Genomic DNA, 22,173 nt, shown 5'->3' with positions numbered 1-22,173 from the left:
ATTCACGAGTCTGCAAGTTTGAATTATGTGGTATTACCGCATGTGTGTTTGAGCACTTTTTATGATCGGAGTATGTGCGTGGCCGTGAATTTCGCAGAAAAAAAGAAGCGGAGCTGCGGCAACATCTGAGAAGGCCGGCAGTTTTATGCAAAAACCAGCATAGCAACAACTCCAGCCGGTCCTCGTACACTCGAGGGGTCGAAGCAAAAAATTATTCGTATCCAGAACTATGTTAGTTGGGAGAACATGAGCGTTCTCAGAGCTCAGCGATTTCTGGTCGTCGGATCTCTTGTTTGATGCGTTTTCGGCCGTCGGATCTCGCTCTGGGAAGATATCGGCCGTTGGATAAAAAAACGAACACTGCTACAATGAATAGTTCTCCATCGTTCGTGCCACCGCCTGTGATTCCAGCGCCCCCCCGAGGGCATTTTAGTCATTCGACTATTGGGTATAAAAAGGGGGCGCTGCCGTGGGATGACCTAGCCGCCGCCTCCCTCCCGCACTCGCGCCTCCCCCGCCCTCCCAGCTCACCGCCGCCTCTCCTCCCCTCCCGCGCGCCTCCTCTCCCCTCCCCTCCCCTCCCGCCTCCTCTCCTCCCACCCACATCGCCGCCGCCGCCACCCACCGCCTCGAACCGCGCCGGAGTAGCAGCAGCAGGCCAAGGCGGCGCAGCAGCAGGCCTTGGGCGACGAGCAGCAGTGGAGGGAGGACGAGGAGCACGACGGCGGCGGCGGCGGGGAGCGGCAGCAGCAGGCCAAGGCGGCGCTGCCCTTCTCCGCCATGTGCATGCGGATCTCCCGCGACTCCTACCCCAACCTCCACGCCCTCCACAACGCCTCCAACGACAGCCTCACCAACGCCGCCTACGTCAAGATCTCCGAGGGCGACTTCGGATACGTCCTCGACGACGTGCCCCACCTTGCTGACTACCTCCCCGTGAGCAGCCACCCCTCCCCTTCCCTGCTCCTCCTCGCTCGACCGCTCGTCGGCTCGTGGCGATGGGTTCTGTGCGGTGCAGCTTTAGCTAGCGACTGTCAGTGGGGCGGGCGTGAGCAGCGAAATTGTCCGGCGCGGGCGATTACCCTTTTTTGGCGTGCAAGCCTGAGAGCCTGCAGTGTTGCTGATTAGTCGGCCACGATCCGCAGATAGAGGGCAACTCTGATGAATACGTACTAGCAAAGCTGTGCAAAATCTGTGAATTTTGTTTTCGTTCCTTACTGTTGGTGCCGTCTGCTTTTAGGAATGGGATTGTTGATTAGGCATCAGGCAACTCTGATGAATACTAGCAAAGCTATGGCTATTCTGTGGATTCATAGTTCCATAAGTTACTGTCGTTGGCTCTGCTTTTGGGAATGGGATATTTGATTGGGTAGAATGGACGACATCGATACCGGAGAAGTAGTAATCTGTTAGTATCCTCCAGAAAATCATAGAGAAGGACGCCACGGTCTCAACAGGTGGGCATCCATTCTTCAGTCTGCTGATTCTTTTGAATTCACTGAAATCACATTTTGTACACGAGTTAGCTGCACTGGCCAATGGAAGAAAAGATAGCTAATTGTGTATGGAATTCCTAAGTCTCTGTATGTTCGTGTAGAAGGACGGCCTGCCGTCAAGTTGGACAGCAGAATCATAGAACTCTACAAAGTGTATGGTATGACTGTCTCCTTACTCAATTCCTGTAGAGAGATAAGCCTATTCGGACTATTTTATACGGAGTGCTGATTGTTGAATTTGTCGTACCCAGGGTTGGTCAGCTCTTGAGCAAATTCGCCATAGTGACCGCCGATGGCCTACAAGTCCATCTCTTTCTCAAGCTCGATTGCCTCTTATTTTGCAGACTGAAAGGTGAGATGAGGGGTTGTCAACAACATCTATGAAATACTGGTTTGTGCCATACTGCCCTATTCTAAATGGCCATGTACATCCTTGTATCTTTTTCTGTGCCTTCAGTCAAAACAGACAAACAATCTAATGACCAAAATATACAAACAATCTATGCAATACAGGTATGTGCCCTGTTCTAAACATACAATGTCAACAAAACCATAGGACTTGTCCCTCCCATAGATGCTTGTATAAATGTTACTCTCGCATTTTTGTACATGTCTATCTAAATTTGTCTTCTGTTAAAAGGACTCACCAGGTACCTTAAGATCTCTATATTATGGTCACACCATATCAAACGTTTCAGATTGCAATGCATCTACTTCTTGACTGGATCTACCATATTATACTGAAATAACTATAAGATGAATTATACCTGCTGTGATTTTTATTTTATTTTTGTGAAATATTCTCTTCAGATTGCCGCGCGCCACCCGCCCTTCGCATGTGTAATCACTCAAAGTAAACTGTCTTTTAAATTGAATTCATTATTCCAAGACACCCTGAATATAATTGAGCAGAACACAAAACCAAACTCCGAGCAAGAGATTTCAGTAGAGCTATGAGCCTAAGTAGAAATTGTGGAGGAAACTAGGTAAAAAAATGTTGCACATTGATATGTTTTTTTGGGTAAATAGGCCTATGGTAGCATCATTTATAGGTAATTATAAACAAAAGGGCAAAATAAGCTTTGTTGTTATATGCTGTTGAGTTTTTAATGGCTATCAAACACAGCATCATGCTTGTGTGTCTTCTTATAAACACACGCCTTTGTTGTTTCTCACCGTTTTCCTTTAAATTACGTATATATGTACATGGAATGCTTCTCCCTGTCAATAACTAGATCCCCCCTTGTTTGACAGGTTAATTAATCCTACATTTCAGTATCAACCAACATTTGTTCCTTCTTGAGCTCTCAACCCTTGTCTCATCGATGATGCAGCCTGCGCATCACTCGCTCTCAGCTAGCTAGGTAAGTACTGCAGGGACTCTGCTGCATTTCAATCACTTGATGTTTGTCTACCATGGAGTAGAGTTTAAGACCGCCCCGCATGATTTGATGATATTCTTTTTTGAGCATCGGCTCTGGTGCATTCTTACTCACCACCGGGTACTTTGAAGCTAATAATGTTCCAGATTGGTGGCATTCTGTTTGAAGCATGCTGGTTTGGTTTTGCAGCAGTTTTAACTTAAATAGTGGTTCAGTTTTGCCTTCAATAGTGGTTTTGCAACTAATTATTTGTTGATCTATTGGTTTGATTGGAAACAGGTGGGGTCTTCTGTGTGAGCAGACTACCTATAAGAATCGTCAGCGCCTTTACCTATCAGAGCAGGTGACCTTCAAAAGTCCTCAGTTTGAACACTTAGACAAACAGTTTTTTAGCATCTACAACTGGTTATTAGGTTTTGTTACATAATGAGTATTTATATTCCCTTATTTCATTTTTCTTTTCTTTGTCTTTGCCTTGACACTAAATTGTGTATGTGTTATTTGCAGGTACTAATCTTGGTGTGAGCTCAAGGCAATAGGCAATTATGAAGGTAGGCAATCGTCATTAGCCAGGTAGTTGTACATGGTCTGGTCTCTTAGCATAATCTAAAAGTATCTAATGCAGTACTCAATATTAGTAGTCATTTGAAAAATATGCCAGTGTCTTGTTTGTCATGTCCATTCTATTAATCTAGAAGAAACCGAGAGCATACACTCACACTTTCATCGAACCCAAATTGTTAACCTGGGATAAGTAGATATCAGTCACACTTTGTTCTTACTTTTCTGGCTTTTCTATGTTCTTACTTTTTTTGCACTTTCCTTTCATTTCCGTAGATGCCAGGGCTGGTTGCCTTGTGTACCATGGTGAGAAGTAGCACCAGTAGGTCGGCTCAGTCCCAATGGCAATGTTCTTTGTTATTTTTTTATTCAACCACATACATTTGTCTCTTCCTGATGGCCTTGGTAACTTGAAAATCTGCAGTGCCATATTGGCTCCCTCTGCCGAGCACCATGGAGGAGGTGAGCGGTTGTCTCTAGAATCCTTTTTCATCCTGTGATACTTACTGTTCTGCCCTTGGATGGTCAATCTTGTTGAGTGATAACCAGGGCAGCTCAACTGTATAAACAGATTGATCTGGTGATAAGAGATGACGGGGGTAGGTTATATGATCGAGAAAATGCGAATCTGAGCCCACTATGCATTGAACCCTGAACCCTTTTTATTTGTATTTAAAGGTGTTGCTTATTTATGCTCCAGTGTTTATAGCCGTCTTATGTAAAGATTTCTTCTCTCTCATACCTTTATTGCATATAAGTTGTTCTTGATCTTTTGATCTTTCAAAGATGCTTATATGGTAGTATAGAAAGTTTCTGATTATGACACCATATTCATTGAACTTGATCTGTTATGTGATTTAAACTTTGCTTTTCCCAATCACCATGTGTTTTCCAAAATTACTATTAAAACAACTTTGTTCTTCCTAGAGTACCGGCAGCAACCACATCATGAAAGGGTCGAGGGGAAGATGATCTGATATGTGTCACTGAAAGCGAAGGTAAAATTCCAATACATGACCTTCATATTACCTGCCAATTCACAAGTGCATGTTCTGTATCAAATATAAATATAATTGTTCCCTGTGTCGAAAGATGGATTCTGTATTTTATAGGATTCTAGCTCTTTGACCCTTTCTGCATGCTCTTACATATATGTGCTTTCATTAAGAAGAAAAATCTACCATGCTAGCTTAGTTGATCCAGGGCTTAAGCTATATACCAAAATAACACTGAGATGAGTTCTGTCAGAAGTACCTTGAGCCTTTTTATTTTTATATTCTCTTTTGTGCACTCATTTAATGCGACTTGGAATCTGAAGTAGAAAATATCATAAAGAGCTTGATGACTTATAACATTACTTGTCACGGAAATAATCAATTGTGAGTGCTTAATATTTTTACAGTGCGTCATATAAATTACCAAAATATCCGTAATTGGGATATTAAGGCTTAAATGGACAAGTCCCATAAATAATAAACATACCTCATATACTAGTTGTCGGTAAACCAACCACTAAGATTTTGATTCAGTGTTTGCCTAAAGAAATTACTCCCCCATTTTGATTTCATCATTTTTTTGAACAGCTCAAGCCATTTTTGTCGTTGTATGACAAGGCTGTCGATGTCATCACTGAGCCTCCTTCTTTTCTTCAGAGGCTTATTGTGCTGCTATAGTTCTCTGTCTCTTATCCACTCGCCCATCGTAGTGCAAATTTGCACTTTACTTGAACTTTGTTGTGATGAGAGATTCAGTTTCTTTGGGCAAAAGGTCTGGCCAAACAAATAAATGCATGATATTTATCTTTTGGTTTCTACCATACCAAAGCAAGGTATTTCACGTCATATTTTATAACAAATGCGTCGATGGCATGCATATATAGGGTCATCTTTTTAGATATATTTTACGGGGTGATTACTACTGTGAGTATCTACCATCACCTACTCAGATATATTTCCATCCTGAGATATATTGAGTAATATCAGATGTTAATTGAAATATTTATATCAGAGGTTTGATCATTGAACTTAGTTGATTAATACCTTGATACATTTCTATCCTAAGATAGTCCCTACATTTCCATCCTAAGATACCTATTTTTTTCTATTACCGGGTTAGGAAAAACGGGATTCTGTGGGAGTTGGGGTTGGGCAAGTAGCACCACTTTGATTAAGTCCACATCATAATTGAGAGGCATTGTAGTAGTGGGTCAGTTCATAGATAATGCCATGTTTTATATGCAATGCTTCAATGGTTGTATTACCGGGTTGGATGAGTGCACCTGGATACGGACAAGAGACCAACAATAACAAACAATTGGTCAAGATCTGTCAAAGCGGCAGGGATCAGAGAGTATCATATATGTCTTTTCTTTCAAAATTGAAAAGGGGAACCATCACTCCCTGGTTATAAGCTTTAAAAGGCTAAGGTACAAAAATGCAAGTGCATTTTTTGTCTACACATAAATTGGTCTATGCAATATATCTAACACATTGCCTGCATCAGGTTAAGTGACGTGCCATCTATGAAGTTGATCGAGAAGGCAGCCAAATGAAGCAACTAAGTAGTATGCCTAAGAAGCTATGGCTACGTAGTTTTTATTTATTTATATTGTGTTCCTGCTCTTGGTACTTCCTCTCTCATATTCGCGCTCTTAGTACCGAGCTTAATATCAAGTGGTTACCTTTTGTGGTCTCATGAACGCACCAAATTGAATGCTGCCTTATTTCTCATGCCGGTGTCAATCTCGATGATGTTTTCCTCCTATTACATGTGAATGTTTCCTCTTCCTTTTAGTTTGTTGTATCATGTTTGAATACGTCGCTAAACCCGACTTCCTACTAAATTGAGCAATATCTGCTTGGACACATTGTTGTGACCGGCACCCTCGCGCCAAGGTGCGTTTCCGATCTAGTGCATAAGAGTCAAAGGGAATTAGCACATGTCCCGAGCAGAATACAAGGTCCGTTCGGGCAATCATCCACATAATTTTTGTTTGTCTCCTGGTCAAATTGGCGTACGGATCGAGGCAAGGAATCAATCTGCTAGTACGTTTCCGCGTAAAGGCAGCGAGTCACCAGAAGAATAGATGAATCACAACTCCCGCTACCACAAGCCAGGGGTAATATGCAGTGATGGGTCAAATAAGTGCTAAGCGCTCCTCATCATTATACAAAACACCTTTGGTACATCGTCACGTGAGGAACGAGGGCAACCAGCTCGTATTTTGGGTACAGAGCAATGAATCACCAGATGTTTCGCCCGGATTACATCCAACAATATCTAGCGCCATCATTCGTGTTCATCCGACAAAAAATATCAGGTGCTATCTTTTCTATACATTTTATCAGCACATATTAAATTGTTTGAAAACAATTACTCTGGCCTATGATATTTTTTCGCAGGACCATTACTCCTTACAAAGGTGTCGCATAAAGGGCGCACGCCAGCATTATTTTTGCATTAGCGTTGCTTGTGCCGTGCGGCTGGACGGATACGTGCGCAGGTCGCCGCCCCCGATACATCAACACACGCGACTAACTCATCGTCCGCGACCCCCTCGCCCGCGTCTGTGCCATTTCCAACGCTGCGACCGACTCTCTCGTCCGCGCCAGCTTGCAATGCCGTGGCCGACTCGCCCGTGATTGATTTCAGCTTCACCATGGTGGTCATCAACTCCGCGATGGATAATTACTGGCTTGACGTATCAGGTGAAATCCATCCAGTATATTTTTATATTACATATTGCTTTCTTTAAAAGAGCAATTACTCTGGCTTGCAAGTTATCTCCCATGCAGAATTCAAACCGGTCTATATCACGGTCAACCGTGGAGAATCTCAAGTCAACTCATTGAGTCGTCTTAAAGACTCGAGGGCTACATGGACATAGCTCAATAAATGTTGCCAGTTTAAAGGCTGTCCGGAAAAAAAATTCCGGTTCAGGAAGAATTTATCTCTCACAAAGCTCGAGTTCTCAGGAAAAATTAAAGGGACCAAAAAGAGTCTGTTGCAAGGCACAACTCAAACATAGGTACCCTGCTTCAAAAGACCACTGGGGCTGATTGTATTTGAATCTAGCTTAACCCCTTTTGGGTCCGACTTTGATCGTATTCGAATCAGAGTCGTTAAAAAAGTCTCAAGATCATTTGGGGGCTTCCTGTTCAAACATAGGTCGTATTCGAACCAAAGAGAACATAGCTGTCAGTACCCTCTTGATCGACGCAATGCCAAACCCACTAGGGGGCTTCTTGATCGTATTCGAATCATAGCTTAACCCCTTTTGGGTCCGACTTTGATCGTATTCGAATCAGAGTCGTTAAAAAACTCTCAAGGTCATTTGAGGGCTTCTTGTTCAAACATAGGTCGTATTCGAACCAAAGAGAACATAGCTGTCGGTACCCTCTTGATCGGCGCAACGCCAAAGCCACTGGGGGCTACATGATCGTATTTGAATCCTAGCTTAACCCCTTTGGAACGGTTTACTGATCGTATTCGAATCAGAAGCCTCGATTTTTCTTTCTATTTGGCTTAAGTTTTTTGAAAACAATCTTTGATTTTGTCTTGAGACTTTTTTGTTCAGATCTAAGTATAAGTGTGGTTTAAATTTACCCGACTTGGTTTTGGACGATAAGTCGCCAACATATGACAAACATCATACATTTGGAAGTGAGCGGCTTCTAAGGATTGGGTTATCACCCTTACTGCACAGGTATCCTAAACCGGCAGTACGATTCAATATCACAGGAACCGGTTTTCCAAACCGGATTATATTATTCAATTCTTTAATAGCCAACATGGCTGGATTTTTATTATGGTTATCAATAGCCAGTGTTATGATGGAGGTCTTCAAAGTCGCTTCAGCGCAATGACTATTATTTTATCAATGGGCATGATTTATTTTACAATGGAGGAAATAGTCCCGAGTCGCTGCAGGCTTACGACCCGGCACTTGGGGGCTACATTATTCAAGTTGAGATTACATCAAATATGCAAGCCTCATGTCGCTGCGAGCATGCACCATGACACTTGGGGGCTAATGCAAAGTCATTTTTATTGGCCTTATTGAAGACCCGACTCATCCCATTGTAATGAGCCGGCCCTTGGGGGCTACCAATTGCTCCTGTCAAAAATTCAAGGTACACAAGCTTCAGCCCATTATATTAAAAGATCCACTACTCAGTTGGTAGAGTACAAAGCTCTTAACCTTATGGACGTGGGTTCAAGCCCCATGGTGGAGATTACATCATATGATGTTATCATCAATGAATTATGTACAAAGTCCCAGCTCAGTATTATCTTACTGAGCCGTCCCTTGGGGGCTACACGTTGCTGCTCAAGTTTACATGATCATATTTACAAAGTCCCTGCTCATTATTTCATAATGACCCGGCACTTGGGGGCTACAAGTGATATGAATATAATGGAGTTCTACATCTTCAAGCTGGCTGAAAATCAGGTGAGTATTTCGTGTCCAATGTTTTCTATTATGAAGCTGGTCTATTGACTCGGATTTTCTAGAAGAAGGAAATACCAAGGAATTAAGGATGATCAGGTGCCAGCTTACAAGAGCTTTTAACCCGGAGCATAATCTGTCAAAATTGTTCTTGTGTTTGTTTTACAGGATCAGTTTAACATGGATGAATCCAAATTAAACTGGGGGCTAATGTCGGGGATATACCCCGCGGTATGACCCGGCCGGAGATATGACCCGGCTGGGACTTGATGTTTCATTGGTGACCCGACAGACTATAAGCAGGCGGGAACAGTTAAGCATTGTAAGCCGGCAGACACAGTCATGTAACCCGGCAGACACAGTCATGTAACCTGGCAGACACAGTCATGTAACCCGGCAGACACAGTCATGTAACCCGGCAGACACAGTCATATAAGCCGGATAGTTAAGCTGGCAGATGTTAAGCCAGACGGTAAGTCAGATCGTAAGCCAGACCGTAAGCCATATTGTAAGAAGCCCAAGACGTTAAGAAGCCCATGGAGAGAGGCCCGTGATGAGAGGTCAGAATAGTTTAAGTCTTAGTCCAAGATGGACTCTACATGTAACCCGCCCCTTCAACTTATATAAGGAGGGGCAGGGCACCCCAAGGGGGGGGGCAAGAAAATAATCTCTAGGGCTAGACACAACTAAGAGGAGAGCCGGTTTATACAACAACTCCCTCATGAGCATAATGAGACCTAACCACAAACAGCATGTAGGGTTGTTACTGGATGATGTTTCCCGGGGCTCGAAGCTGTCTAAATCTTTGTCTTGTGTGATGATCCGCCTCGCGTCTCTCGTCCCGATCAACCCCTCTCAAGCTACCACATAGATACGCTGGCCTCACGACTAAGTCCTCACACTAGGACATCTGCCGTGACAATTCCACGACACCCTCGGTATTTGATACTGGTTCAGTTGCTAAGAGTAGTAACTCGAAACTAGAGTTGCAAAATAAATAGAGACTAGTTAAGGACGAGGTGACGATATGGGTTGGAAGTAATTCCAAGGTTGATACGATCACCATCGCACACTCCCTCTACCTTCGGGATTAGAATTGAACCTAAATAAATGTTATTTGGTGTTTGCGTTGAGCATTAATATGATTAGATCATGTTTATTGCAATACAGTTATTCATTTAAGTCAGAGAATAATTATTGTTCTGTTTATATGAATAAAACCTTCTAAGGTCATACACACAATGTGAATGGTTTGTTGAAACTCGATCGTGGTGATACACATATTCATAATATTGATGCCAAAAGATGCAAAGTTGATAATGATAGTGCAACATATTTGTGGCACTGTTGTCTAGGTCATGAAGAAACTCCATGCGGATGGACTTTTGGAATCACTTGATTATGAATCATTTGATGCTTGCGAACCATGCCTCATGGGCAAGATGACTAAAACTCTGTTCTCCGGAACAATGGAGCGAGCCACTGACTTATTGGAAATAATACATACCGATGTATGCGGTCCGATGAGTGTAGAGCCTCGTGGCGGGTATCATTATTTTCCGACCTTCAGAGATGATTTGAGCAGATATGGATATATCTACTTAATGAAACACAAGTCTGAAACATTTGAAAAGTTCAAAGAATTTCAGAGTGAAGTGAAGAATCATCGTAACAACAAAATAATGTTTCTACGATCTGATCGCGGAGGCGAATATTTGAGCTACGAGTTTGGCCTTCATTTAAAACAATGTGGAATAGTTTCACAACTCACGCCACCTGGAACACCACATCGTAATGATGTGTCCGAACGTCGTAACCGTACTTTATTAGATATGGTACGATCTATGATATCTCTTACCGATTTACCGCTATCATTTTGGGGTTATGCATTAGAGACAACTGCATCCACTTTAAATAGGGCACCATCTAAATCCATTGAGACGACACCGTATGAACTGTGGTTTGGCAAGAAACCTAAGCTGTCATTTCTTAAAGTTTGGGGTTGCGATGCTTATGTGAAAAAGCTTCAGCCTGATAAGCTCGAACCCAGATCGGAGAAGTGCGTCTTCGTAGGATACCCAAAAGAAACTGTTGGGTACACCTTCTATCACAGATCCGAAGGCAAAATCTTTGTTGCCAAGAATGGATCCTTTCTAGAGAAGGAGTTTCTCTCGAAAGAAGTGAGTGGGAGGAAAGTAGAACTTGATGAGGTAATTGTACCTTCTCTCGAATTGGAAAGTAGCTCATCACAGAAAACCGTTCCCATGATGCCTACACCAACTAGTGAGGAAGCTAATGATAATAATCATGAAACTTCGGATCAAGTTACTACCGAACCTCGTAGGTCAACCAGAGCACGTTTCGCACCAGAGTGGTACGGTAATCCTGTTCTGAAAGTCATGTTACTAGACCATGATGAACCTACGAACTATGAGCAAGCGATGATGAGCCCAGATTCCGCAAAATGGCTTGAGGCCATGAAATCTGAGATGGGATCCATGTATGAGAACAAAGTATGGACTTTGGTTGACTTGCCCGATGATCGGCGAGCCATAGAGAATAAGTGGATCTTTAAGAGGAAGACGGACGTTGATGGTAGTGTTACTATCTACAAAGCTCGAAGTGTCGCAAAAAGTTTTTCGACAAGTTCAAGGTGTTGACTACGATGAGTTTTTCTCACTCGTATCGATGCTTAAGTCTGTCCGAATCATGTTAGCAATTGTCACATTTTATGAAATATGGCAAATGGATATCAAAACTGCATTCCTTAATGAATTTATTAAAGAAGATTTGTATATGATGCAACCAGAAGATTTTGTCAATCCTAAAGGTGCTAACAAAATGTGCAAGCTCCAGTGATCCATCTATGGACTGGTGCAAGCATCTCTGAGTTGGAATATACGCTTTGATGAGTTGACATATTGTTTTATACAGACTTGCAGTGAAGCCTGTAGTTACAAGAAAGTGAGTGGGAGCACTACAGCCTTTCTGATAAGTATATGTGAATGACATATTGTTGATCGGAAATGATGTAGAATTTTTCTGGAAAGCATAAAGGAGTGTTTGAAAGGAGTTTTTCAAAGAAAGTCCTCGATGAAGCTGCTTACATATTGGGCATCAAGATCTATAGAGATAGATCAAGACGCTTGATAAGATTTTTCAATGAGTACATACCTTGATAAGATTTTGAAGCAGTTCAAAATGGAACAGTCAAAGAAGGAGTTCTTGCCTGTATTGTAAGGTGTAAAGTTGAGTAGGACTCAAAACCCGACCACGACAGAAAATAGAAAGAGAATGAAAGTCATTCCCTATGCCTCAGCCATAGGTTCTATAAAGTATGCTATGCTGTGTACCAGACCTATTGTGTACCTTGCCATGAGTTTGGCAAGGGGGTACGATAGTGATCCAGGAGTGGATCACTGGACAGCGGTCAAAGTTATCCTTAGTTACCTAAGAGGACTAAGGAAATATTTCTCGGTTATGGAGGTGATAAAGAGTTCATCGTAAAGAGTTACGTCGATGCAAGCTTTTACACCGACCCGGATGACTCTGAGTCTCAATCTGGATACATATTGAAAGTGGGAGCAATTATCTAGAGTAGCTCCATGCAGAGCATTGTAGACATAGAAAATTTGCAAAATACATACAGCTCTGAATGTGGCAGACCCATTGACTAAACTTCTCTCACAAGCAAAACATGATCACACCTTAGTACTCTTTGGGTGTTAATCACATAGCGATGTGAACTAGATTATTGACTCTAGTAAACCCATTGGGTGTTAGTCACATGGCGATGTGAACTAATCACATAAAGATGTGAACTATTGGTGTTAAATCACATGACGATGTGAACTAGATTATTGACTCTAGTGCAAGTGGGAGACTGAAGGAAATATGCCCTAGATGCAATAATAAAGTTGTTATTTTATATTTCCTTATATCATGATAAATGTTTATTATTCATGCTAGAATTGTATTAACCTGAAACTTGATACATGTGTGAATACATAGACAAAACACCGTGTCCCTAGTAAGCCTCTACTAGACTAGCTCGTTAATCAAAGATGGTTATGTTTCCTAACCATAGACATGTGTTGTCATTTGATGAACGAGATCACATCATTAGGAGAATGATGTGATGGACAAGACCCATATGTTAGATTAGCATAATGATCGTTAAGTTTTATTGCTATTGCTTTCTTCATGGCATATGCATATTCTTTGACTATGAGATTATGCAGCTCCCGGATACCGGAGGAATACCTTGTGTGCTATCAAACGTCACAACGTAACTGGGTGATTATAAAGATGCTCTATAGGTATCTCCGAAGGTGTTTGTTGGGTTGGCATAGATCGAGATTAGGATTTGTCACTCCGAGTATCGGAGAGGTATCTTTGGGCCCTCTCGGTAATGCACATCATAATAAGCCTTGCAAGCAATGTGACTAATGGGTTAGTTGTGGGATGATGTATTACGAAATGAGTAAAGAGACTTGCTGGTACGAGATTGAACTAGGTATGAAGATACCGACGATCGAATCTCGGGCAAGTAACATACCGATGACAAAGGGAATGACGTATGTTGTCATTACGGTACGACCGATAAAGATCTTCGTAGAATATGTGGGAACCAATATGAGCATCCAGGTTCCGCTGTTGGTTATTGACCGGAGAGGTGTCTCGGTCATGTCTACATAGTTCTCGAATCCGTAGGGTCCGCATGCTTAACATTCGATGACGATTTTGTATTATATGAGTTATGTGAGTTGGTGACCGAATGTTGTTCGGAGCCCCGGATGAGATCACGGACATGACGAGGAGTCTTGAAATGGCCGAGAGGTAAAGATTCATATATAGGATAATAGTATTTGGACACCGAAAGTGTTCCGGAGGTACCGGGTACGTATCGGGTCACCGGAAGGGGTTCCGGGCTACCCCCGGCAAACTATATGGTCCTATTGGGCCAAGAGGGGAAACGCAACAGCCAACATGGGCTGCTGCGCCCCCCTTGCTGGCCGAATAGGAAGGGGAAGGGAAAAGGGGAAGAGAGAAGGAAGGGGAGGCAATTCGGCCTCCCCCTTCCTTCCCTCCTCTCTTGCTGACGGAACTCTCCCTCGATACTTTGCTGGATCAAGAGTCCGAGGGACGTCATCAAGCTGAACGTGTGTACAACTCGGAGGTGTCGTTCGTTCGGTGCTTGATCGCTCGAAACGAGAAGAAGTTTGACTACATCAACCGCGTTAACAAACGCTTCCGCTTTCGGTCTACGAGGGTACGTAGACACACTCTCCCCCTCTCATTGGTATGCATCTCCTAGATAGATCTTAGATCTTGTGTGAGCATAGGAATTTTTTTGAAATTGCATGCTACGTTTCCCAACAAAAAATCAGTTCTACTGTAAAGGATGAGTTTCAGAAACTCACCAAACTAGCTCTCTCTAGTCTGGAACCAACTGTAGCCTGTGTGAAAACATCTTTCTACAGGGAATGGTTCAAACTTGATTTCTTTACCAGTGAGTCCAATAAATTGATGTGACCATAAAATTGTTGGGAATGCATAGCCATGAATATGACAAAAGTGCGTTGTTGAAGTAAATAAAAAGAGCTTACTGCCAAGTCAGAATCTATAATGTAAGTGAGAATCATTAGGGATCGCTTATCCATGATAAGTTCTGAGAAACAATCCATCACACGTTTATGCATCCATCATAGAGAGTGTCAGCGTCCTTTGGTGCTCCCATCTATTTCGTAGTTGAAAAGTTCGAGGGCTATAGAATGAAAAGAATTGAACATTTAGAAGAGTGAAACGGAAGAATTTGGAAACTGTGTAAATGCAGATAATGAGGGAATTAGATTGAAAGTACTGTCAAAACAAAGAGAGTAACTAAATTCAAATTTGCCCATACAGGAAACCAAAATATTCTACAACTCATTCTGGATTGATGTAAAGAAGAAAAATTTGTGGAAGCAGAACCCCTTTTGTTGCAAAAAGAGTTGGCGATCTGTAACACCTCAATTCGGGGTCAAACAAGATCGACGTTTGTCATTGTGGCAACTTCCTCCTCATCACAGGAGGAGCTCGCGTGGCTCTCCATCGGAGCAACAACATGAGGACGTCAATGAGCTCGTGCACTGGGCTCCAAGGCACAATGCAGAGGTTCTCGGCGATGGAAGGGCATGGATAGTCGACCCAAGGCAATGAGTGGGCAGTTGGTGGTGGCGCCGACGACAAGTGGGGAGGTGGTGGTGGCGTTGGCGATGACGTACGTTAGCGGCGCTTGTAGATGTAGTGTGCTAGCTCGGCCACTACTGCCACAATGACCAGCGACCCTAAGACGATCAATATCACCTCACCGATCGATAGTGAACCCATCGCTAGTGGGAGGAAGCAAGAGCAAGGCTAGTCTTGAGATTTTGATGGCCCAAGGCGGAAATAAATCCGAGACACCTTTTATATAAACATCAAAATGATAATCAATATACGTTACCTACAAACACTTATAGTGTATTCAAATCATATCAAATAACTACTCCCCCCCTCGTGCCATAATATAATACTCTTATATTATGGGACGAAAGGAGTACTAGTTAAGTTAGAGTTAGGGAGGATTCCACACCCTTCCCCCACCTTATGCTATGGCACGGGGCTTTGGCCCCCTCCCTCTCACGTCACGGCTATATTTTTTAATAATTGTTTACGTTGAAGTATGTGTATGCTATAACCAATGTTTGTATCAAATAATCTTTTTTTGGCGAATGGAAAACCAATTTATTTGAGGGTTAACACCCAAACAGAGTTTGGCAATATCATCTGGTCTTGACCACAACCAGACCGCCGTACGGGACGTGCAACACCCATATATAGCAAGAGAGTGACTAACAAAGTTCACCTCACATTTGATAACCTCTATTTTGTGCTCACGGCCAGAGCTCAGCAGACGCTTGATTTCATTTATATGTGCTGCTATCACCTATCGGTTGATAACATCTTCCTTTAGCATGCTCGCAAGCATGGAGCAGTCCGTCTCGATGATGACAGGGGCCTGACTCCACTCTAGTGCGAGGGCAATGCCTTCGCAGCAGGCAGCAGCTTCAGCTTCAAGTGCACTTGAGCATGTGAACATGAATCTGCAAGAGGAGAAGATGATGCCGCCGCTGTGGACACGGAGGATCATCCCGACGCCACCATTACCGTCGGCCTCAACAAAAGAGTCGTCGACGTTAAGCTTAACACAGCCCGGGGGTGGAGGAGCCCAGGTAGCAAGTGTGGTATCCTGTTTGTTCACATTGTATCACATAATCACATGTACATGTTGTATCAACATATTATTTGATCATAAAAAATACATTTGTTATGTTTTTTCCTCTATAAAGATTTTTATTGTACGCAGATATATCAGTGAAAGTAATTTTTTACATGGTACATCACCCAAACAAGGAGAACGCTCCAAATTTTCTCTAGAAAAAACACTACTGTTGTACATCCAACCCTTGAAGCATAATATGGGCGGTTGATTGCAATTGAACGGAGATTGACGCCCAGAACACATATTATCAAAAATTGGTTCTCACCGAATTTGCATACTTTATAGTAGACAAATTAAAATTATGCTCATGATCACTCACATTGTTGTCACTCATGTTGATGTTTTTTGTGGGGGAACTATTGTGAAATCATCTGAATTAGAAGTGCTCATAGTATTCTTAGTTTTCTTAATACTCTTAATTTTCTTTCCCGACGGATCATCCCCAAGATTGGTGTGTGTGTGTGTGTGTGTGTTTTTTTTTGCAGATTGTTGCCAGCTCTGTTCTTCCTTACCTACTTCCTTCTCCTTCCCCACTCTCTCTTTCTCTCTTGAATTTTGTATCCCAAACACTACTGCTACTGGTTAATCGAGATAGTCGTGAGAGATAAACACCGGAGCTGGCGCGGCCTCCGTCGCTCCGGCACCGGTGAGCACAAGACTGCCCTTCGCCTCGAGGTTCTCCTGCGCGAACGCGTGCTTGGCCGGCACCCCATTGGCCACCGTCGACCCTACCTGCCAGATGTGGTTCACGGCCTCCATGCCCTTGGGCAGCTGCAGCGTGCCGTAGAGCCGCACCTTCCCGTCGGCGCCCTCGTCGGCGGCGAGCTCGGTGGCCTCGAACGCGATCGGCGTGGACGCCGCGCTGAGCGGGCGGTACCCGGTGAGGTTGTACGTGTTGACGACGTATGCGCCTTTGCTCTTGAAGGCGAGGAGCGTCTGCGCGCCCTTCATGCCATCGCCGGTGGGGTTGACCCCCCAAGCCACCCAGCCGGCGCCGCTCGCGCCGGGCGGCTTGGCCGCGAATGCCAGGGACAACGACGAGGCCGCCGCGTCGTACGTCCAGTGCAGCGAGGCGCCGAGGGCAGGGAGATCCGCGCACGTCGCGTAGCTCCTGCCGGCCGGGAACTCCTCTCTCTCGCAGGCTCCGCCGGCCGCCAGCATTGCCGCCGGTGACGCCGCCAGTAGTAGGAGGGCCAGCTGGAGAATGGAGCGGCGCCGGTGGTGCATCGTCGTCGCGGATACCATGTCTTCGGGCGGCGCGAGGTAAAGATACCAGCTATATCTAGAGGTTTGGTGTTGATCTTGGGAGAGAAGCGCACACACTCGTGGTTTATATAGGTAGGGAGCCCGAGAACGAGCCGGCCGGGGTGGTGGCCATGGTGGGGGGTGCAATGTACATCTTGGAGTAGTTGACCTGCGATTGCACGTTCTCAACGATTTCATAACCATCAGCCTACATCGAAAGTACTTGAACCCTTGTAATGTCATGATGTCAATAATGGTACGGAAAGTAGTAATATTGTTTGGTGTAGTGCATTCAGTTTAAGTATTGTTGTGAGTGTAAGGCACGATCGATGGAGGGAACGGAGATGGTAACCTAAGCATATGCGTCATCACTTTCCTATGGAGTCAATGCTCAATTAAAGGAAGCATAATCGTTCTTTGCTCCTCCCCCTCCTGTCTGCTGTGACCTAGCCGCCGCCGGTCGATCTTCCCCGGCTTCCCGGCGAGGAACGAGGCCCTGTCCCTCTGTCTATCACTCTAGTGACGGGAGGGGCCGAGACACATTTTGAGTTATGGCAGGGTAAGGGATAAATTTAGCTTTGTCTTCGATCTACGGTGGCGAAACGACAGGCGTTTTTCGACATGGAATAAGGTATCCGCGCCTCGTCTTTGTTCAAGTGATGCTTCTACGCATCGTCAGGAAGCATGTAGAGGAGACTGATCTATCTTTTTCTTCTTCAGGTTTGTCTTGATGGCGTTGTCATGCAGAACATACAATGTGGGTGGACGTCTTGGTTCTTCGGCTCCAGTTCTGACCATCGAACGTTGGCCAACCTCGGCCTAGTCAGGAGCGTATGAGATTTGTGTTCTGTGACTCTGTGCCGACGTTTCTACTCCGGGGCGGTGATTTGCTACAAACATCACGGCCGCCCATGTTTTCTACCTTTTTTCTTCTCTGAATTGGACTTTTAATTAACCAGAGGTTTACAATCCAGATTACATAAAGTTATAATCTCGTCTGGTGCATGCGCAACCAATTTGTCTGGCGTTTTCTAGTCTACACCGACGACTTCTTGACCGATGTTCTATACCAGCTGTTAGGTTTTAACAACTTTGCTCCACTAGGAAGGAAGTCTAGAAGTGGGAACGAGCTTTGCTCAGGGCGCCACCGGTGGAAGGAGGAAGAGGACTTCAACACTCCCAATAATTTACATGTAATTTGCATTTTATATAGTGTTTTTATAAGGGTTGGCGGTACTTAATATACAACCTTTGGTATTTTCCCCCCAAAAAATCACCTCATATCTAATAAGGATGATGTATATAGTACGAGAATAATAAGGTGATGTTGTGAACGAAAGTGCACCATGTTCTATCTAACCGGAACCAATTTTAAACTTAATGTCGTTGAACTGACGTTTTTTAGGAGTGGTTTTTCTATGGAATGCTCTGTGGTACGTTCAATTTTCATGTGTGAGCCTCAGAGTAAAATTCCCTACTCTGAGCCCCCAGTTCAACCTGGGCGTAGTTCGGAGGTGATACTTCAGTGATGGCAAGAGATTGTATAAGTCCAGTGTTTCGTTTAAGAACGAGAGCTGGACAGGCATCTGAGGATCTGCAGAGCTAGGCTCGGTGATAACCACTTTACCGAGAACGATGGATGCAGACCTAGAGAGTTCGGAGGTGGTGTCCACAGGCGAGTCCGACTTCCCGATGATGGGGAGAGTCCCGTTTGACACCGGGTCCGCCGACGGCGTGGTTGCATCTGGGTCTCCGGCTAGAAGCTCCGTGATGGGAGAGAGTCCGGCGGGGTTCACCCTCCCATCTTCGGACGAAGTGGTCTGCCCTGGATCTAAGGCCGAGGCGGACGCGAGCGTCGACCCCTGGATGGGATATGATAGTAGATCTGAAGGGCCTCCTTCGTGTGGGTGGGGGGCGGCGGCCGAGGCCGTGAACCCCTCGAAGATCAGGTCTCCTCGGATATCGACGATGTAGTTCAAACTTCCAAACCTGATCTGGTGACCAGGGGCGTAGCTGTCGACCTGCTCAAGGTGACCGGACGAGTTGGCACGTAGCACAAAGCCGCCAAACACAAAGAGTTGACCAGGGAGAAAGGTCTCCCCGGAAACAGCGTCGTCGTCGATTACGAGGCGATCCATCGATTCTTCTGTCGACAACACAACGTAACTCTCAATGAAAGCACCAATGTCGGTGTCAAAACCGGCAGATCTCGGGTAGGGGGTCCCAAGCTGTGCGTCTGAGGATCGATGGTAACAAGGGACAATAGGGACACGATGTTTACCCAGGTTCGGGCCCTCTTGAAGGAGGTAAAACCCTACGTCCTGCTTGATTATATTCAGTGTGTATAAGGGTTACAAGAGTTGATCTACCTCAAGACCGTAATGGCTAAACCCTATCTGTCTAGCCTATGGTTCTTCTCCCTTTCTACGGACCTAACCCTCCGGTTTATATACACACAGGAGGGGCCTAGGGTTGTACATAGTCGGTTTGCAGAGGAAGGAAATAGTACACCCGGACACCAAACTTGCCGTCCACGCACATAGGAGTCCTACCCGGACACGGGGGATAATCTTCTGTTTTGTCTTCACGGCCCATCAGTCCGGCCCATATCAAATAGACCGGACACCCGAGGACCCCCTAATCCAGGACTCCCTCAGTGATTAATGTGTTGGGGAACGTAGTAATTTCAAAATTTTCCTACGCACACACAGGATCATGGTGATGCATAGCAACGAGAGGGGAGAGTGTTGTCTATGTACCCTCGTAGACCGTAAGAGGAAGCGTTTATCAACGCAGTTGATGTAGTCGCACGTCTTCATGATCCGACCGATCCAAGTATCGAAAGCACGACACCTCCGAGTTCTGCACACGTTCGGCTCGGTGACGTCCTCGCCTTCTTGATCCAGCAAGATGGGCGAAGTAGTAGATGAGTTCTGGCAGCACGACGGCGTGGTGACGGTGTTGGTGAAGAACAATCTTCGCAGGGCTTTGCCTAAGCACTACGAAAACTATGATGGAGGATAAACTAGAGGGGACGGGGTTGCCGGCACACGGCTTGGTGTTTCTTGTTGTCTTTGGTGCTAGCCTTGCCCCTCTATTTATATGTTGAGCCCTGGGGTCAAAACTTGGAGCAAAAGCCTCCTCAAAGTCGGTTTTGCCCGAAAGGCAAGAGTCCCACTCGGACTGCAGGACCAAACGCCACAATCCTTGGCGTCTGGCCCAGACGCCATGGGCCTCGGCGTTTGGCCCAGGGCCAGACGCCAGGGTCTGTTTGGCCCCCTGGCCTCCGCAGAACTCCCTTTGCACCGACTTATAACCCCATGGGCCTGACCCCTTGGCCTAACCATATCATCCAATATATGAATCTTTACCTCCGGACCATTCTGGAGCTCCTCGTCTTGTCCGTGATCTCATCCGGGACTCCGAACAACATTCGGTCACCAACATACATAACTCATAGTACTATATCGTCAACGAACGTTTAAGCGTGCGAACCCTACGGGTTCGAGAACTATGTAGACATGACCGAGACACATCTCCGGTCAATAACCAATAGCGGAACCTAGATGCTCATATTGGCTCCTACATATTCTACGAAGATCTTTATCGGTCAAACCGCATAACAACATACGTTGTTCCCTTTGTCATCGGTATGTTACTTGCCCGGGATTCGATCGTCGGTATCTCAATACCTAGTTCAATCTCGTTACCGACAAGTCTCTTTACTCGTTCCGTAATACATCATCCCGCAACTAACTCATTAGTTGCAATGCTTGCAAGGCTTATAGTGATGTGCATTACCGAGTGGGCCCAGAGATACCTCTCCGACAATCGGAGTGACAAATCCTAATCTCGAAATACGCCAACCCAACAAGTACCTTCGGAGACACCTGTAGAGCACCTTTATAATCACCCAGTTACGTTGTGACGTTTGGTAGCACACAAAGTGTTCCTCCGGTAAACGGGAGTTGCATAATCTCATAGTCATAGGAACATGTATAAGTCATGAAGAAAGCAATATCAACATACTAAACAATCAAGTGCTAAGCTAACGGAATGGGTCAAGTCAATCACATCATTCTCCTAATGATGTGATCCCGTTAATCAAATGACAACTCATGTCAATGGCTAGGAAACATAACCATCTTTGATCAACGAGCTAGTCAAGTAGAGGCATACTAGTGACACTCTGTTTGTCTATGTATTCACACATGTATCATGTTTCCGGTTAATACAATTCTAGCATGAATAATAAACATTTATCATGTTACAAGGAAATAAATAATAACTTTATTATTGCCTCTAGGGCATATTTCCTTCAGTCTCCCACTTGCACTAGAGTCAATAATCTAGTTCACATCGCCATGTGATTTAACATCAATGGTTCACATCTTTATGTGGTTAACACCCATAGTTCACATCGACATGTGACCAACACCCAAAGGGTTTACTAGAGTCAGGAATCTAGTCCACATCGATTAACACCCAAAGAGTACTAAGGTGTGATCATGTTTTGCTTGTGAGATAATTTTAGTCAACGGGTCTGTCACATTCAGATCCGTAAGTATTTTGCAAATTTCTATGTTTACAATGCTCTGCACGGAGCTACTCTAGCTAATAGCTCCCACTTTCAATATGTATCTAGATCGAGACTTAGAGTCATCCAGATCGGTGTCAAAGCTTGCATCGACGTAACCGTTTACGACGAACCTTTTGTCACCTCCATAATCGAGA

At 44.6% G+C, this 22,173-nt stretch overlaps 1 protein-coding gene and 1 long non-coding RNA gene across 12 annotated transcripts; one reads left to right on the top strand and one right to left on the bottom strand.

Moving 5' to 3' along the window:
- Positions 1–531: 531 nt before the first annotated feature.
- Positions 532–6,131, top strand: LOC123122025 (uncharacterized). 11 transcript variants are annotated; one of them, XR_006460022.1, is made up of 5 exons: positions 532–1,654; positions 1,748–1,848; positions 2,751–2,860; positions 3,158–3,221; positions 3,386–6,131. It is a non-coding gene; the product is annotated as an uncharacterized lncRNA (long non-coding RNA). The 11 variants fall into 11 exon arrangements; XR_006460021.1 differs by having other exon boundaries at positions 1,748–3,221; positions 3,386–3,901; positions 4,367–4,437; positions 5,023–6,131; XR_006460025.1 differs by having other exon boundaries at positions 532–936; positions 1,598–1,654; positions 1,748–3,221.
- A 9,727-nt stretch (positions 6,132–15,858) lies between these two features.
- On the bottom strand, positions 15,859–17,457 carry LOC123125064 (auxin-induced in root cultures protein 12-like). The gene is made up of 2 exons (XM_044545597.1): positions 16,807–17,457; positions 15,859–16,161 (listed from the first exon to the last, which is right to left on the bottom strand). The coding sequence occupies exons 1-2, from the start codon at positions 17,437–17,439 to the stop codon at positions 15,859–15,861; spliced, it is 936 nt and encodes a 311-aa protein (XP_044401532.1). The 5' UTR covers positions 17,440–17,457.
- Positions 17,458–22,173: the final 4,716 nt, after the last annotated feature.

The sequence above is a fragment of the Triticum aestivum genome, chromosome 5D (genome assembly GCF_018294505.1).
Source record: "Triticum aestivum cultivar Chinese Spring chromosome 5D, IWGSC CS RefSeq v2.1, whole genome shotgun sequence".
Lineage (NCBI taxonomy): Eukaryota > Viridiplantae > Streptophyta > Magnoliopsida > Poales > Poaceae > Triticum > Triticum aestivum.
The sequence above is the reverse complement of the archived record's forward strand: the minus strand, read 5'-3'. Positions and strand labels throughout refer to the sequence as shown.